Raw genomic sequence first — 19,721 nt, 5'->3', positions numbered from 1 at the left:
TGGGAATCTATTCTCCATTCACGGAGAACAACCACTCGCGAATGATCCCCTTTCCGATCGACGTTCGAGCAATCCGAAGTATCGTCTGGGAATGAATTTTAGAAAACACGATAAAACCACAGGAAATGTTATATTTATTAATTTTAAAGTTAAGTCGGTTAATCATTGGAGAACGTGGTGTGTCCTCTGATGAGCATCAAGGAATTGTTGAGTACTACGTGAAGTACTACTATTTTTCGTCGATTTTGATTACGGGGAAGTGCGGTTCAAATGATTCTGGAAAACGGGTTAGCACAATCCTTGCCGTTGTCTCGCGAGGCTCTCATCATTGCTCATCAACACTTCCGCTTTTAGCTCGAACGAGCTTCCGCCGCGGTGGTATCCCGAGGTTGCTATCCGATGAGAAAATCTGCTTCCGCGTTCACGTTCTAATTCGATCTTGCACACTTCCTAAACCACGTTCCAAACGTAACACGGACCGATCCAAGATTTAACTCAATTAGATGAAGGGGATAGTATCTATCTAACAGACCTGACAGTAGGGTACTAGCTCAAAGTAACTCAAGTCTAATTCAGGATAACTCATGTCTAGCTCGAAGTACACCAAATCTAAGTGAAATTAACTCAAGTTTAACTTATGATAACTCAAGTGTAATTCAACTTAACTCCGACTTATTGTCAGACCTGATCCAAGGAATATCACTTCCATAGAACTCGATAGATTCCTTTAGCTCTTCTTTACTGTACCCGAAAATGTGCAACCCATAAAACCGAGACCTACTCACCTACTAAGTATACACATCGCGTTCCACCAATAACTTTAAAAACATCGCTCTGAAGTGTACTTCCTGTGACGTCCCAAGCGACATGATCATCGGGTCCGTAGAGAATTTGCGTCTCGAGAAGCGTTACAAGGACCGGCGTTAGTCCTGAAACGAGATCGTCGTTACACGAGACGAGCCAGTAGTGGGCGTGCTACGTTGTTCCATTCTTCGGGAGAACAGATTAGAGTTCACGGCGATCCGACTGCGTAATAACCCCCTCCTGTACTCGTTGCTTCATGCAAAAGGGTCACGACCGAATTTCTTAGACTTGACGCGTTTATCCACGACGGATGCCGGCTTCTTCCTCCCGTTACGCTTAATATTTTATCGAGCCTCTCACGGAGATGAAAAGGCGCCTGGCTTAATCGCGTTTTACGACTGTCCGGGTGTTTAAGCGAGACATCTCTCGAAATTAAGCTATTAGTCCTCGTGACGTTCTCATTCAGATTCCTTGATGTTTTTATGGGTTTTGTAATGTTATTGTAGTACTGCAATAATAATGTTTTAATAATAATAACAACAACAACAACATAATATTACAATTGTAAACGCAATATTATAATAATACTATTATTAATATTAAAAAACTAATAGTACAAACTTTGTTCTGTTACGAGCAGGACACCCGATACATTTCGCGTCGAATGACCGTGTAGGTATACGTATATTTGTGAACAAGACAAACATGTATTACGTTCTACGAAGCATTCGCGCTATCAGCAATGTGGCACAATTATCGCAGAGGCATACGCAGGCTCGGGTTTCAACGCAACAAGCTCGATCCTTGGTCGAAAAGGATGTCTCCACGATGTGTTTAAACGTCGATTCGATTATATTACAGTGGACGCCGTTAGAATGTTGATTTGCAGCGCTAATGACTCGGTCGATGGCGTAAGGCGAGTGTCATTATCGTTTCTTGGTCTGGATGATCGCGTCGATCATTAGCGGATGAACGCTATCGCGGCCTTGATCGGTCGATCCGCGTGCTTCTGTGATGTGCCAGGGTTGTTGGGTTTTAGAAAGGTGAGGATGATCGTCGAGATCGATAGGAATCGATCGGGATGATAGTGATTGACGCGGATTGATCGGGATTTCAAGGATCATTGTATAGATAGATCGACAGATCCTTAAACGAAAAAAAGTCGTCACGATAGTAAGATAGAATAGATCACAAACTTTCGAGAACACAGTAAAAATTAGGAAACAATTCTGATCGGAGCAGCTAGTAACTATAGAAAATAATCCGTAGCCTTTGTGAAAAGCATATGGTCTAGTGGACAGCGTGCCAGCCCTCCACCCGGGTGGTCAGTGTTCGAGCCGCCACTACCCCTGAAATGTTTTTCCCACGGTTTTCACAGCTTCAATTGCCCCGAATTTACTCAACTAACAACAACAATAATCTTGGGTTCAAATATTTGTTCTAGTTGACAATCGTGTCCTACCATTAATTATTCGTTGTCAGTGAGAGTCGTGTTTTACGTGTTTAAACGGTTCGCCCCAGAAGCCAAGTGCCCACGAAGAAAGGGGTTCCCCCCCCCCCAAAGTGTTTGTTACAATAAAAAGAATGTTAGCAATTCCTCTCTTTAGTTCTTCTTGGCTCCTCTGCAGGTGTTAATTAGATCTCGATAATAAAAAAGTCGCGTGACTCAAGAGGCGAAGGAAGAACGCAGTTGGATGATTTCATTGATGATACATTTCAAAGAATCCCGAGGCGATGTACTTACGCGCGAGTCGTGTGACGAGGCTCAATGAAACTGACCCCAACGTAATCAGAACGGCGAGAGGCCGGTGTTGATCCCTCGTCTGCTAGATCATTCCGCGACTGTTGACTCCAATTGTCGGATAAATTTGAATAAATCTGGAGATCGTGTTGTTGCGTTTCTTCGCCATCATTGGGTGAAGGAATACGCTGAGAACGAAGAAAAAGGAATTCCTCGATCGAAAAGAATAAATTAAAAGCCCAAACAAGTAAATAACATGTTTATGAATCCTCTCGAGAACCAGTGGACTCTTCAGGATCAAACGATCCATGCGTCTACCTACAGTTTCTAAGGAGAGGGAACTCTTCCAGGTCTTCCATTAGCCACACAACCTCTGTGGAGCTCTTTCCGTATTCACAAGCATATCGATTAGGATCTAAAGGGATCCAACGGCCGCGTAGAGTCACCGCGGAGAGAAGTTTCAACAGCCGGCAACGTGGCTCCGTCGTCCACACCCGGAACGCGAAGTCAAAGGCCGAGATTCCTGGAAGCAGATATCCTCTGCAAGGAGGAACGAACTCTCTCTGTTCAAACCTTGTGTTTATTCAGAAATCTGTGACTTTAACACTACTTAATCTTTAAAAAATTCTGCTAAGTACTTTGAAATGATACCGTAAAACACATTCAAGTACTGTCATCGGTTAATTCCCAAGCACAAATCTGCACATGAAACTGTCTGTGCTTTTTCAACGCCTACACTACCTCGGTACGAGCCGCGAAACAATCCGTCCGCGAAGTGTGAAAAGGGGTTAATGGGAGCGCTAAAAAAAGGTGTGATCCGATTGAGTAACCGAGAGAAAGAGAGAGAGAGAGAGAGAGAGAGAGAAGCACAGCTGATAAATAATTAAACAGACGGGGAAGAGAGCACCAACAACACGATTTCCTCGTACCGTTTAAGCGAAGACTCGGAACACCCACGATTCGCGGTAATTAAAAGCGCCGCACAAGTCGGTTGATCTCATCGCGGGCCGTGTGTGGGTGTCTACCAGCCGCATTCGTTAGAACCGTCAACCGTCGGAAAGAATTAGCGGTTCTCGCATGATGATGCCATCGAGCTTATAAGACTGGAAAAAAAAAAAGGAAAAATAACGACGTAGAGCGTAGAAACGGTATTGACTGTAAGCAGTAATTAGAAGCGTTTCTCGGACGTTTGACAAGGTGCCTGAAGTGCAACATAATATCGTTGACAAGATAGTGAACGGTAACTGGCCTAGCAAATGGTCTTGAAACAGCAACTTCTTCGACGCTTTAATGCCCAGAGTGACGTATGCAGTTATTTCTCGCGATTATGTAACTCAAAAATGACCCCAATACGTGCACTCCACCCGTATTTTCACGACAAAATCTCTGGAAAAATACTAAAAAATAAGTGACTTAATTAATCGCGAAAAATTAATTTCTTTTCCTGCAAGAGGTGTTCGGCCGTTTAAATATAAGTCAATAAAAATAAACTACAACAATTTTTGTAAAAATAGGTTTTTAATATCGATATTTTCGATTTGAAAATAACAAGATACAACGTATGTATCAGTCTCATAATTTTGTAATAATGATTTAATGATTTAAGGATCTGGACGTTACAACAAATTTAACTTTTTTCTAAATGTTCCCAAAAGGAGAGAAGGCTTTCAGAATCAACAATAAAAACAGACCGATTTTTTGAAGTTGCAATAGTCCTGTACCCAATTAACGACATTGACACAGAAAATCCTCGCGACGTTTCTCTCGCCCACGTAAACGGAGAGAAGATCTCGTCGGAAACTCGATCCGTTCTACGATTAAAAAGATGACAAATCATTTCCAAGGAAACGCGCGTGTAGCTTAATTATCAATTAGCCTACTGAGTGGCTGAACGCCGCGCTTCGATTAGTGGCCTACGAGTAGTTAGAGTACCGTCAATGGCTAGACAGAAGTTTGCGTTCGCGGATGTGTGGGGCGTCTGGCCATTATTCAGGGTGTCTGAAAATAGTCCTTTTGTCGGGAAAATTTGATTTGCATGGAGAGTATCGACTTGGTTGGGACTCTTCTGTTTCGAGACAATACTCTGCAGATCTGATATCGTTGATCTACATGTAGCTAGGAACGGTATAATTGATTTGAATTGCACCAATGTTTTAAATACTCATCTTAATCGAAGTGTTAATCAACAAATAAGAGTTCTTAAATTAGGGAATTATGATGTGATTGGACTTTTAATTATTGAAGGTAAAAGAGTGACTGTTGTATATAGTAGACTTAAAAGGGAAGATTTTAACAGTTCCCTCGAATAGCGTAGGTAGCTAAGGCTCGTATTTAGGAATTCAAGGTTCATAGGTTTGACTCCAACGTGTGTCAATGGACACGTTTTTTTCGCCTTTGTTCTGTTTGAAATATCTCACCGCAGTGTTCTTACATCACTATTAACATTGTATCGCTACCTGTGATGATTGTTCAATTTGTAATTAAAACAGAAACTTCTTCGAACATCGCATTCTAATCGGTTTGCTGGAACAGGTGCACACGTCGTGTGTCAATTCAAACGGAAGTAGATTATCATCACATTGACAAACACATGGAATACAAAATGAAGAATAGGAATACTTAAGAATTTCATTGAAAATCTGTCTAGATCAAGGAATTTGGTTGATGGTGTGTCCATCCTGATTAACGAATCTACACGGAATCCACGAGATAAATCGTGAATTCATAAGATACATCTTGAATTCCGTTCCAAATCTACCGTAGATCAGGAGGTATGTACGTGCCACGTAATTTCAGAGGAATCATCGGAGGATGCATCGTCCAGAGATGATCGGAGAAAAACGTTGACGATCCCCCGCGATCGACTGACGATTGAAACACGAACAAAAAAGTGACATCACCGTTTTCACGCGATATTAGTCCCGATAGATCGCGATGAACTCATCGCGTGCAACACTCCAGAGCCCAGGGTGACATAACTCGCGATGCACGCGCTTTTATCTCCTTTCCCCCTACATACGCGCGGGAGGGGGGAAGAAAAAAAAAACGAAAGTATTTTTAGAATATGCCTCGCTACCGCCGCCGCCGCGCCGGAATGATTGCGCCGTGACGTTACGCGACACGGTAATTAACGTTATTGTCGAGCGAAAACGCTCGAAAAGCAACAGGAAATTCGATATTCGCCGGGCGTGGTCTGGGCCCGTTTGACGGTGCTTTGGTCACGGCAATTACTCGAATTTCGACGGGAATCCACATAAATGGAGAGAAAGTGTCCCGCGAAAATCGGTGGGTTCGATCGACCATTCGAATTATACAGAACCGTCTCATCGTACAGCTTCTCTGTTCTGTTTTTCCCTCCCGTTTGGAACATCGACCTGTCCGATATTCCACTGGAGCCACACAGAGGAGTCGCCTCGGAAGACAGGGTTGCAAACGCTGATCATTTATTCAAAGAAACGATGGACAAGCTCGGTCCGTGTGTGTTCTCCGACCCCTTCGTTCACGAGATGGAAAATTCATACCGCCTGGCTACGGGTGGCAATCGAATGATGAACGTGCCATCGATCTTATCCCCTCCGCCTTGGACCGACCGAAAATAAAAACAACCCGTTTTCATAATTAATCCCGTCTTAAAACAGCGCGCCTCGTGAACCCCCTCGGGGTCATTAAACCGGGATTCGACACGGGTAGTCGCAATTTCGGAATTTCGATTTCTCTATTTCTGTTCCGGATAATATGGTCCTCTGCTTCACGACAGGTGGAGACAAAAGTAAACGAGCTGTTGATAGCTATGGAATAACTAAATCAAAAGTACTATTACGATCACCGAAAATACTTCGGCCTGGATGAAATTTCGGTAACGGTTGTTGCCCGATTGTTTGACGGCCTTCTTCGGTTCACTTCTACACTCGGGTTCTGGGTAATTTTGTTCGAAGGATATCAAACTCAAGTGAGTACAGAAGTACTTGAAGCTACTACATATAGCTACTTACTGTAGGTATTGTATGTACCATTTCCATATCTACTTAAGCTACCATTACTAGAGTTACCATTGCTAGAAGTACAATTACTAGAACTACCGTTGCTAGAGCTACTAGAACGCGACAGCTCTGAGGTACAATAGAGCACCTAATCGAATCGCTGGCTATCGGGCAGGTACCGTATCGAGAAAGTCATCGATAGGCCAGACGCATCGAATGACGAACCGGCAGCATCCCCCTGATTCCGTAGAACGAGACACGATAACCGGTCGTCAGCCTCTTTCCGCCCTCGAGTGTCGTAAATAACGTCCGGCGGGGGGAAGGGAAGGGGGTTAAAACGAATTGTCGATAAATAAATGCTCTGGACCCGCGGATACGTGTGTCACGCGTGGGCGGACAGGCAGCAGCGGCGGCGGCAGCAGTCGGGGCCACGGATCGTTATTTCATAACAGGTCACGGGTATCGTTCGTCCGCCGACAGAGTCGTCCTCCCCCGTTCGTTTGTTAACTGACGTGCGGTTTGCTCTCTGAGACGCAATTAGAATTCGTCCTAGCGTATACGTATACCATTCCGGTCGGTTGACGGATCGGTGCAGCGACGACTGGAGGATAGCTTTTTCGAACATCCGTCGAACGAATCGTCGTGGAGGAGCTATCTTGAACATTTGGTCGTCCAAGTAAGCCGTTGAATACCCAGGTTATCCATGTAATCCTTTGAGTATCTAGGTAAGCCGATGAGTACCTACGTTATCCGAGTAATCCCTTGCGTACCTAGATTGTCCAAGTAATCCCTTGAATATCGAGGTTACCCGGGTAATACCTTGAGTTCCTACATTATCCAAGTAAGCTCTTGAGTACCTAGGTTGTCCAATTGGTCCCTTGAGTACCTAGGTTCTTCAAAATAAGCCCTCGAGTATCCAAGTTATCCAAGTAATCACTTGAGTGCTTAGGTGAACCAAGTGGGCTCGTAACTATAAGCATTTTGGTTCACTCGATTTTTTTCTGGCCTCTTTGTCTTTTCAGAAACACTGGGTTCCTTCTAATAGAGAGGTTTCAACGGCGCTTAGCTAGACAGTTAGACGATATCTTTTTTATCAGACGAGCCTGGAATTCTTTGCGGTGCAGTTTATACAGCCGCATCATATTTTATCGCATCCGCAGCAGGCTCGACGGAAGAACTCTCCTCCTTGTTTCTGCGTTCCCGCGCTACAAGATTGCTCAGCCGACGAAATGTTCTGTCTTAGGCTAGATTTCCACTTGTGTGAAGTCTAATTATATTTCAGAGTTGATGGATTTGGTAATTCCAAGTGGAGACAAGACTTAAGCCTTTGAACGTGATTCGAATTATCTAGAGAAATTGAAGATCGATAAGACTCGAATAGAACTGAATTTTAAATGAAGAGCCGAGCAACATTTCTGTCTGTGAGTCGAAGTTCCCCTGATGTTTCGAAGTGTTCTAGCGAGTCTGCTCCCACGAGGGAGTACAGAATGGTTCCGTTGTACTACGGATGAGTTTGCAGCTTGCTGGAATGCGGATTATGTCGCGTGAGGATCGCGCGATAACGCGATGAGTATATATCAAGTATGTGCACACTGTTGCCCCTTTGCAGGACTGTAGCCCTCCTCCCTACCCTTCCACCGCCTGTGCGGTGTCAGCTTTCAAGGGGACTCCTCGCCGCGGGAAACGCGTTGAAGCTTCCAGCTCGTCCTTTTCAAGCTCGAATGGATTCCAATTTTAGGGCTGGATCTCCTCCCATCACCTGGCGAAGCGATAGTTTTAGTTAGTTGATCATTCCGAATTAATTATTTATTTCACAATTTTATTTATTCGTCTCAGATCAGAGGATAGGAATAGAACCTTTTCGACGATATTTTTTCCACGATAAAATCCAAAATTTTAATTTGTCGTTTCAATTCAATGGAACCTGTTTAAGGATAAACTAACTAGTTTTCTAGGAAGTGTGCAGTAATTATTACCTGGATGGTCAAATACCTCGATAACATTCGTCCCCAGATAACGCCACGTGTCGTTCGCAGTGTCGTCTAAACGGTGAATCCGTGTCGAACAGAGTTCTCTGTGATTTCTCGCGTTTCCAAGACGGCCGAGCGAACCGTTTCGCTTCAGATTTCGAGAGATAACGACGATCTACCCGTGGAGAGGAGAATTACAGCAGGGGTCGGGACGCGATAAGCGGAGAGAGAGAGAGAGAGAGAGACGCTGGTTTCATCGTGTTTATCGCGCGGCCAGACTGTTCGCAGATTGCTCGGTTGATCTCGGCCACGGTAGGCGCTCGCCGTTTCACGCTCCAGAAATGTGTAATTGACGCCCTCCTGCGTCGAAACTACCCCTGGAATCACAAAAATCTACCCTCTAATGATCGCTTTGCTACCGTTTCTTCCTAGTCAATCTACACTCTTTTAAAAATAAAATACTATAAGTATTCATTAAATTTCTTATGTAAAATTGACATAACCTTTTTTACTGAAAATTATTGAAGAAGTGTTTCTTAAAAAATCTTCTTATAGATATATTCGTGTTCTTGAAAAATTGTTCACTTGTAGAAACTTTTCTTGTGTGGTTGAAACCACCTCCATTTCTTCCCAAGTGTCTGATTGACGACTGAGAACCGCTGCTCGTCGTAAAAGACTCGAAATCGGAAAAGACGAGGTTCCGTTCAAAGCGAGTCGCTTCTACCTGCTGAAAAGTATTCGTCATTCAGGGGGTGGGAAATTAATTGTAAACGAGTTATCGATTGCGGCACTCGGTGCACGGGGTTCATTGTGCAGAGGAGACAACGATTTGTATATCGATTCCGTCCCGACACCGACGATTTCACAATCCTTACACCATTTCCACCCTACTGCTAAAATTAAATAAACGCATCGTTCTTACCTGGTCACCTTAAAGACCCATACAATTAATAAACGAGATGTTTCCAATCAAAGCATTCATCAGCCCTTCAATGAAATTAATTAAAATAACAGTCAGACACACAAAACAGAGGTTTTATTCGTAACCGGTAAATGGTAATTATTTAATGGGGGATAATTACGCTTTCCGTTCGCGACGTGTCGCCTGCCTCAGTAATCGTTATTACAGAATGGAAATCAATGTCTGAATAAAAGGTGCTAAGGATCGAGAGCATTTGAGTCTCTAGACTCTAGAGCATGACGCAGCTTTTTCAAATTTTATTTTTCAATCACATATTACAGTATTCTTTAATGGTAGTAAGAAGTAGGAACTACTAAAGTATCGAGAGTTAGTATCAAATAAGGATGAATAAATAATAAATAATGAATAAAACAAAATATTTCGAATTTCGATATTTTACAGAATTTCGGATTCGAGTTTGGAGAATTGAAATAATTAGATTCCAATCAATCCCTAAGAAGTATGCTTCGAAAGATACCAGAGCCACAAGAATCTTCTAGAAAGAAAGATGGAATCGTTTCCCTCGATTCAGCCAATTGAATCCCGACAATTATTACACGTTCACAGAAGAAATTATTTTTTTCTCCGTAGTTGGACATCCGGGCACGTTCTGCAGCCGCGACAGGATGTCATTAATTATAACGTTTAAATTGCAAATCGGCCACTAAAATATGTCGAATCCCTGGGCGGGGTATGGCCACGGAGGCGATGTATGACGCGAATATATTTTATACGCGTATACATACATATATCTGCCTGGCGGGTGCCGCCGCTCGTTACCCGCGCGCCTCCGCTTATCGACCAGCCAGGGGGATTTTTCATGCAAATTCACCACCGGCTTCGAAATCGATGGTAATTTTTCGGCCTGGAGAACGATTATCTCTCACGGTCCGTGTCCCTCGGGGATATTCTGTTAATCGACGTTCCACGATTTCTAAAGACAATACCGCGGTATGGGATTTTAAAACGTTTGTTTATTATCAATGTGTGGGTATGGTTGTTGGTAGTATAAGAGACTTTCCGAAATCGTTTTAGGAGCAGCAAAAAGGCCTCGGGGTTCCCTTCCCGTTACTCGAAGGGAAATCACGCCCTTTTTGTTTCCGTGTCTCATTAGGACCGAGCAAGCCCGAACTCGTTATCTCCTAAATCACGCGAGTGTTCTGGGTTAGTATAGCGAAGCTTGGCGAGTTTTTATCCTTGTGTAAAATCGTTGGTTTTTTGTCGAAGACGGTCCCGTGATTTTATCCTTTCCTGTCAAGGAAAAACCGTCGGTGGTTGGATGTTTGATCGAATATTTGTCGATAGAGGTGTTTCTGCAGTGTCTAATTGGTGTTAGAAAGTACATACCTAAAAGATTACAAGATAGATCTGTGTAAGTCAATGGATAGAGGAAGAATTCTCGCAGTGGTAGAAGATGGGTGACTGTTTCTGTAAAAAATTCCGTATTTATATTGCGTTTTCAACTGAAATTAATTGATGTAAAAGGGAAAATATGTATGTTTGTATCCTCCATAAAACAATAAAAAAAATCAACAACATCCAAGATTACACAGAAGGTTTTTACACAGAAGATAGGAGAGAGAAGAGAGGGTGTTCAACGATGCTCGAACCGCTTCCGCGCGAAAACATACATCAGAAAGTAGATGGAGGGGTGGCGAAAAACGCGACTCGATATAAAGTTGGCGATATTAGCATGACAGGGCAACCGGTAGCAGCATCAAATTGCTGGACCTAAAAGCAGAGCAACCCCTCTGCTAAATCGTCCGTGAGCTTCTAATGGACTGCCAACGGGGAAAATTTAGTCCCACAGCTGTGTTGTCGTATCTTGCATATCCTAACCATCTCCTACATATATTCTCGCTTAAAAATGACCAAAAGCACAGTGATTTAGAAGAAAGTGACAGGGATACAACAACAGAATATATACTCCACTGAAACTCATCTCCATAACTATATTCGGGGTCGCACCAAATATTGATCTTTCATCCAACGTCAGTCAAAACGAATCCGTTAACTCGAACCAGACAGAAGTTACAAGGAACTCTAACATCTGTAACAATAGACCCGAATAATCTCCAGAATCATATCCCTAACCTCCAGCAAGGCAAATTAATCCCGGTCCGATACCTCGAACAGGTTCTCTCCAAGCCTTCCTCCCAACCGAGCTCCGTCGAAAAAGCTGCAAGCTGCGCGAGCTTTACACGGGCTGTTGGACGCGATACTAATGTCCTCGTTACGACAGACGAAAAACTCCCTGAACAACGACGTGGAAAGAAAACACCACCACCGACAGGGTGTAACAACACAGAGAGAAATTCGCTACGAAATCAAAGAAGGTATACCCTGAGATCCGGAAAATTGTGTGCTTGCATGCTTATTTGCTCTACGGGACCAGAAAGGGGACATTAAAGCGGTTTTACGTGGGTTTCCGAGGGCGTTTCAAGGGCAGAAAATGGCGGTTAAGCCAGGAGTGGTGTAAACTTCCGCGCGTCAAAGTGGTTACACGGGGAAACAGCAATTTCCCAGAACTTGTCGGGCCTTAAATAGTTATGATCGAGATGGCGGGAAGGAAGGCAGGGCGCATCGAGGGGGTGTGAGGGGTGGATAAGAGAATCGCGAGTGTAAAAAGACGCGCGCCTCGTAAAGCTTTCTCCGTGCATCTAGGCGCCGTAAAAAAGGAAGAATGGGCCCACCAGCAAACTTTTCCATTCGCCCTCGCTTCGCGACACACGTTGCGGCGCCCTCAATAATTCACTTGTCCGCCTGGTATCCCCCTGTCCCCTCCCCATCCCTCCAATAAAAATGTTAATGTCGAGTCTCGATGCGACTCGATTATCCGGGAATTTTCGTGGGGAAAGGGACCAGGCGGTGGACGTCAGGATCTCGAGGCTCTTGCACCCCTATTATAGGGGTGAGCACCCCTGGTGTTGCGAAGAGATTTTGGGAATTAAAAAATTAGTGTATAGATTAGTAGATGGCTTATGGTATGGTTTAAGGAAAAGAATTATGACATTTAGGGGTCGACGTTTCAACCCCTGTGGATAGGGGTTAATAATACAAGGCCAATACATAATGGGCGTTGGAACGAACCGGGGAATCAAGTGTGCTGTGACACCGGAGAATGATACCCCACTGGATCGTTGACCGTCAAAGTCACCCTCGCCACCGCAAGCCGGAATTCACCTTAACCAATTGCCCCGAGGGGGGTGGGTTCTCACCTTTATGCTGGCCACATGGTGCAGAGTGTCATCAACTTCCTAAAATAGAGAGTCGCTCGAGTGTGTCTTCGGTGGCCACTTGAGGATCATGGTACCGTGCTGAGCGTCAATTTTCAACACCCTTGAACCACCCCCAACACCCATCAAACGAAAAGATTATTAATTTGGAATTTCGAATACATCTGATCGTGGTTTGTGTATTCGTTGTGGCGGAGGGGTGAGGAAGAAGGGTTGAACAATAAATAATTTAGAATCTCGAATTCCACTACCCCTCCATTTAACGCGTCACTGTAACGTAATCCAAAGCGGCGACGAACGGATTGTCTCGAGTGAACATGACATAATTGTGAAAACGATCCGATTGCCGAAACAACATCGGCGGTTGGACGGATTCCTGTCGTTGGGGAGTGGAAACGTACCGGAGCCCGCTTGAAACTGGACCGTTTGCTTTCCACCGGTGTTTATCCCGGAAACGCGATACACGGGATATATGTATATTTTTCGCTCGCCTCGAGTGTGGCTGATCGACGATAAATCGTTGGACGAAGCGTGTAACAGTTTAGACTATGAAAAAAGAATAAAAAATTTAAGAAACCATCAAATATATACAGTGTCTGGATATTTCTGGACGATAGTTTACAAAATTAAACTATTAAAATTAACTATGCAATTGTTAATTGGACGCTGTTTTAAAAATTAATAACAATAATAATTAATTTGTTACTTTAGGGGATGAACAGTGTTACACAGAGAGGTGTTTCTTAGCAAACATATTTAATTTTTAGGAGTGACTTAATGATCGTATGGTTGTTTAAAAAAGAAAATTCAGTTTTAGTTTTATTAGATTCGAAGGATCTCACGGAAGTCTGTCGGCGCGTTCGTGGCCCTTTGAAAGTCGATCACACCCTTCGACAACCGGTCATATTAAACGTCCAGGCTATATTGGATTTTCCGTATATCGTCTGTCGAGTCTGCGTTTGAAATACTAGAACTCGAGCACTTTCTAAACGAATGACTGGATCCTCCGTCCAGATTGCTCCGTATAAATACGATTATAAAATCACATCTACGATATAACGAAGTTTTCGAATCTCCCGCCGAATCGGGATCTTGCCTTTTTTAATTTATCCTTTTAAAATTTAAAAGGATAAATTAAAAATTTTATTTTTTTTTATATATTTTTAACAAATTGTTTTCCCTTTTTTTCTGTGCAGCCTGTACATCGATACAGTTCAAATGCGGAAACGGTCAGTGCATCGACAGCGGAGCTCACTGCAACGGCGTCGAGGACTGCCATGACGGCACTGACGAACTCAATTGCCGTGAGTATATTAATAAAACAAAAAAAAAAAAAAAAAAAAAAAAAAAACATAGCAAACAAATATTTACACGCATGTTGCTTCTCATTATGGCTTTATTAAAAAATATTCTAAACTTTTTGCTTTTCACGTGGTGGGTGGCATGTGCACGCGCCCTCGCGCGTCAGTTCTCGTTTTTCGAATGTGTCAGCTGTCCCGCGGTTTTAAAAATTAATCCCGCGGAAGGGTCGACGTACGTTTCGCCTTTGTTGTAAATAATTCCGGGACGTCGCCCCGATGAAACTGATTCGTACCCTCTCCTGGCTTATTCTTGAAACTGGAAACTCGAATTTTCTAAACATTCAATCGTATCTAAAATAGGGGACGATCGATCACTTTCTTGGCTAAGAATAAATTCGACCCATGAGGAACTTCAATTATGTACAAATTAAACGTAAATATCAGTCGAAATTTTTTTTATTTTTGTAAAAATATTTATTTAACAGAGTAACTGTAGTGAAATAAGGGTGGTATTATAAAGGTAGTTCGTGTGATTGTTTGGTAACGTTTAATGAAGTAAAAGAAGGTGACGCCATTTTTTTTTTTATTCAATCGGAAGTTGAACGAGGGTTGATCCCTGGGGAGAGGGTTGTGTTTTATCGGGGGTGATCGTTAAGTTGGCATGCGACATTACGATGAGCTCAATAATTGTGATAGCTGTGACAATAACAATAGCGTGCAGGGCACCGAAAGGGGTTGGCCATTTTCAGGCCATTGCACCTGTCATCCCCTACCACCCCTCTCTTCATATCCCTTCGACCCCTATCATTTCCATCCGGCCTTTCGCTGCGACACTCGTGCCTCTTTTATCGAAGCAGACAGCGAACAGAGTACATCAATTCTGACTGGCCTCCTTTATCCCCTAACTTTCTGAATTAATTAGACAAGTATTCTAATTATAATTAACACAAAACCACCGCGTCAACAGAGTTCATGTACCTACTACATGAGCCAATACATATAAGAGCAAACAGAGTTGTCAGATCCGAAAGAAACAATTTCCACCCCCCTCCGTTGAAGGGGGTGGGTGGAGAAGGGGGGTTGGTACGGCCGCCGTTCAATTTTCTCCGTTTTTTTTAATTCGTCAACGAACTTCATTAGCGGCATTAATATCGAGCGACGCTCCCCCCGCCAAATTTAAGGACGACCACGCGGTCGCCGAACGAGATTTACTCGCGTTTATTAAGCCGCCCTAATAACCGGCTGCAATTTTAATCCGACGTTAATCTTCACCGGGCGTCCGCTCGTCGGCCCTTTCGCGGCCGAGGTCGTGGAATTTCGCCCTGTTTTCACCGGCTTAATCCAATCCACCGGGTTCACGCCCCCCACCGTTCGTGTTCTCTCGGCCTCCTCGACCAAATAATAAACATCGAAGGTTGAGGAATTTTTAACGAAACCACCGTTAAAATTGGAATATCCCGACTTAGGTGACATGTGAGCTCGTAACTTAGACGACTACATAACTTGGGTGGCATCTATACCCCCAACTTAGGTGACTATACGTATAACTTGGAATTCTGATGACTCGGATGAAATCTAAATCGATCAGGATTCGGTTTGGATCGCTCGGTCGTCGATATTCCATCGCGATCCCGCAATACCGCATAGGAATGAGGCGCGGCCGGGCCTTGAACCTGACGACGATGTCAAACAAATCGTGGAATCTCTTTTGAGCTTGCGGCTGTTCCACGAGTCCCGGCACGTTTGCCAATTTCGAGGTCGCCGTTCTGTTCGCGATTTATATTCGTCGATCGAGCGTGTTACGGGAATCGCGTTAAATCGTAAACGGATTACACCTGGTCCCCGGATTCACGTACCCCAGAGATCGAATTAATCATCGACTTTTAATCCGGTTTTTCGGCCACGGGACCACGCGTGACGAACGTGATTCACTGGATGGGACCAGATTCAAGCCCTTAAACGTAACCCGCGAAAAAAAAAAAAAGAAAAATCTTATTTCCCTTTTAGTAACTGGTAATTGCAACAAGTGTGTGAAATTTTATAACAAAGTGTCCAACGGGTGACGGAAAAATTTGGATCAAAATTGGGGTCGATCTATGGCTAGAGCTATTTAGGAATCACTTCTTGTGACTGTGATGTTTTTTTTAATCACCATTAGTGATAGTTCAGAGACAATTTTTTCGAGCGGTTTTACCATTGATCCACGGGTGAAAGGAGCCGAAGGAACGTCGGATTTTCAAGCAGGATCGCGTCGACCATGGCAATCGCTCGATTTCAATACGCTTACGCGAAGAATGGAACGCATTGTTCGCCGGCATTGTCGCCGACCTATTTCTTCGTCGCAGTTTTACCTTGATCTTATCGTGGCGATAACTTACACGCGCGTTTTTTTTTTTCGCGATCTAATCGCCCACCGAGGGAACAATTTCCAGCCAGAGAAAATCGGATCGGATGTTGCGGAGACACGCGCCATGCTGTACCGCCGCGCTTTAACTCACTGAAACTCGACTGAGCTGTAATCGATTTTGAAAAGTGACTAGACCATTCGATTGTACATTTCAAAACGAATAAAAATCGTTTCGATCCTTTTTTTAGTACGACCTCTCGTTCTCGAGAAAATCCACTTAAAAGCGTCCGCTGCTATAGACGCTACGTACCGGGTGTCCGAAAAGTCAACGATAACTTGAAGTTTCTAAACGGTACAACATTTAATTTCTCGCAAACAGTGACTACTGATTAGCAATAACGAGCCTGTATCGACGTAAAAGAAACTTCGAATTCAATTGTTTCCTTACAAACGTTCATTGAATTGAAATCGTTTGCTCCGCGGCGGCGGTGTATTGTTGGCACGCGAGACGCGTTACGTATCCCCCGGTAATTACCTGAACCGTGCCTCCGTATTTCCATTAAACGGCCGCCGGTTACGGCCATACACACCTGTTTGTTTTGTTTCTTTGTTTTTTTTCACCTGAACGTTGTCTGCTTCGACACGCGAAAAATAGCAGCACGCACGCTTTCAAACAACTGTCACAGTTCGATTAACAAACTTCAGGAGCTATACACCGTGTGTCCCATAAGTAAGGGATAGCTTGCCACGAGAAATCAACTCTACTTGCTCAATTTGTGTGCGTGTGTGTCTAATGTTCTGTGCCTGAACAAATTTCGATAGTCATGTACAAGGTGTCCCATAATTAAGGAAAAGCTTAACACGAAATATCGAATCTATTTGTTCAGTTGGTATGTGCGTGTCTTGCTTCAGCTTTCCGTGTACATTCTCGTGTCACGTCTCCAGGAATTTCCTCGAGAAGGCAAACGTCGAAGCGTAACAACTCGCGTAGAATTCCAGGCACGGAAGGCGCACACGGGGGAGAGCTTCCGGGCCCGCGCTTCTGTTCATTCTTTCGAGTGCACTAGGTCCGAAGAGTCGTCCATCCTCTCGATCGTTAGCTAATTGCTGCCGTAAATTAGAGCCCCCGTGAGTTGTTCCCCTCCCCATCACCCCTCGTAACTCCTTGTTCATTTATAATCTCTTCCGCGAAATTTCCCCGAGTGCGTGTTAATTAATGGGGTTCACGTGCTCCTTCGTCCTGCCTCGCTAATTAATTCCCCACGACTCGCTTTTCTTTCATTCACCAGTTTCTTCTTTAACCCTACCCGTTCGAACCGGAACACAGTCCGACATCCGGTCGTCGATACCACCGAGGGCCGTTCCTCGTACCGGAAGTGGACGGTTCCTCTCGTAAATCTGCGCCAAGCATCCTGGAGATCCGTTTCTCCCATCTGAAAAGGAAGCAACTGTTCAAGGAACATGCCACAGGGACGAAATCGAGCACCGTATATAAACTATCGATGTGGACGCTCGGTAGACTCCAGCTCGATTCCGGACCAACGCGTCGGGACCGTTTCTCCCCCCAGATTTCGCGCGGTAACTTGCGATTTCTTTCATACGAACCTGTTCCACGAGGCGGCTCCTTGAGGATTATTACGTTTGTAAATCAAACACACGTACATCGTCTTCGCAGTTTGTATTTACAATTTCTGTGGATTAATGCGCGTGTTGCCTGTCGAACCAACTATGTACGCCTGGAGCCATTTATGCTGCTTCTCCGATGAAATGTCACGGTAACCCCTGTACCACGCACATTTGTTCTGTCTTGCCTCTAAAAGATCAGTATTTGTCCTGTATCAGTATACGTTCAACGCTGTCAATGTATTTCCTGTGATTAATGTGTCTACCGAACCAACATGTCTGGGCCATTTTTTCCGTCTCTCTCATCAAGTGTCTCAAGTACCATACTACTTTCTTCATACGAAATCGTTCTGTTCAATTCGTAGAAGGTAAATTGTACGTGTCCTGTATCGACGTTCAACCTCGCTATCAGTGCACTTTCAGCAATTACTTTCTTTCTTCTCTGCTCTGTTCTACGTGAGGTCCGCTCGATCGACGGTAGATCATCGTTGTATGTGTATCGTTTTCTCGCACAGCTAAGCAACCCAATCGAATGTTGTATCGATTCTTCCAGCCTGTACAGATGACGAATTCGAATGCACGCCAGGCTATTGTTTGAAGCTGTCGAAACGCTGCGACGGTTTCGTGGATTGCAATGGTGGGATGGATGAGGCGAATTGCCTAAACATGAGTACGGGACTAATTCGCTAAATAGGAAGGACCTCGAGGAGATCCATCCCGTGTTTCTTAACTGGAGGAGCACGGTGGCTGCAAAGCATGGGAATGACAAAAAAAAATAATGCTTGATTTCTCGATTTCTCGATTTCGCGTGCTTTGCAACGCTCCACCCTTTCCTTTACCTTCCATCTAGCTGTACCAAAGCGGTATGTTCGATCGACAGTCGTTGGTCAGATATTCAAACGGTTTCCTGTACCCACCACGCAACTAGTTCTGAGTACAAGATTATACGCGCAACTGGACTCTCGGCAAGAGCCCACGTTCCCGTGGGCGGGAAATTACTTTCTCCCGTGACACGTGGATCCTGAAGTATCCCGCGTGTGTACCTCGCTTAAAACCCCGCTCGAAAGATTACAGCCTGGCCGAAGGATAGACGCGACTGGAACTAATTTTGCCACGGTGAAAAGATCTAACCAGGCCTATTAACTCGACTGTATACAAGGTGTCTCATTTGTAAATTGGGACAAAATTGATAATTTTCCATTGAGCCTATATACCCAGTGTCCAAAGTCTAACCGAAAGAAGAAATACAAATGAAGTGAAGTCTTTGAGTCGAATACGAAATGGAACACCTTGTACATCAAGTTTGTCCTCCGAGGCAGGAAAGCATGGAAAATCGTTGGATTCGATTTCAGTGGGACGGAGTGGGGGGTTAGTCGCGTGGTTATTCGGCCGAGTAATCGCTCGCCCGTCGAAGGATGTATAACGCTTACGCCCCGATAATGGTCGCTTGTTTCTCAAGTAATTAATCGCACGGCACGCCGCGCCGCACCGAGAGTTCGGAGAGTCGTTCGTTCCTTCTGTGTCCTCCGTCTCCGTTCTCCCTTTCCACGTCGAAGGCGAGGCGCGATTAATCCGATTCATTACGATCGTCCGACTGCCTAATTATCCACTGTGAACGAGCCTTGCCCCGCTTCGTTTCGCCGCCGGCGACCGCTCAGATTGACTTTCGAAGGTTTTGCAATACTTTTGACTAAAGTTTCCCATACTCCTCGGGTCTTTGTTATTCCCATAGTGCTCGAGCTGCGATTATTCCCATAG

The 19,721-nt window shown here is 44.3% G+C and overlaps 1 protein-coding gene across 1 annotated transcript in view; it reads left to right on the top strand.

Annotated features, from left to right (window-relative positions):
- Window positions 1-19,721, top strand: part of LOC107192658 (basement membrane-specific heparan sulfate proteoglycan core protein) — a 75,098-nt gene that overhangs the window by 23,057 nt on the left and 32,320 nt on the right. The window contains exons 5-6 of the mRNA XM_015581973.1: window positions 13,889-13,996; window positions 18,517-18,633. Coding sequence (XP_015437459.1) covers window positions 13,889-13,996; window positions 18,517-18,633 — 225 coding nt within the window. The remainder of the gene's footprint in view (window positions 1-13,888; window positions 13,997-18,516; window positions 18,634-19,721) is intronic.

The sequence above is a fragment of the Dufourea novaeangliae genome, unplaced genomic scaffold (genome assembly GCF_001272555.1).
Source record: "Dufourea novaeangliae isolate 0120121106 unplaced genomic scaffold, ASM127255v1 scaffold392, whole genome shotgun sequence".
NCBI classification, from domain to species: Eukaryota; Metazoa; Arthropoda; class Insecta; order Hymenoptera; family Halictidae; genus Dufourea; species Dufourea novaeangliae.
Note: the sequence above shows the minus strand (reverse complement) of the source record. Positions and strands in the feature narration are given on the sequence as shown.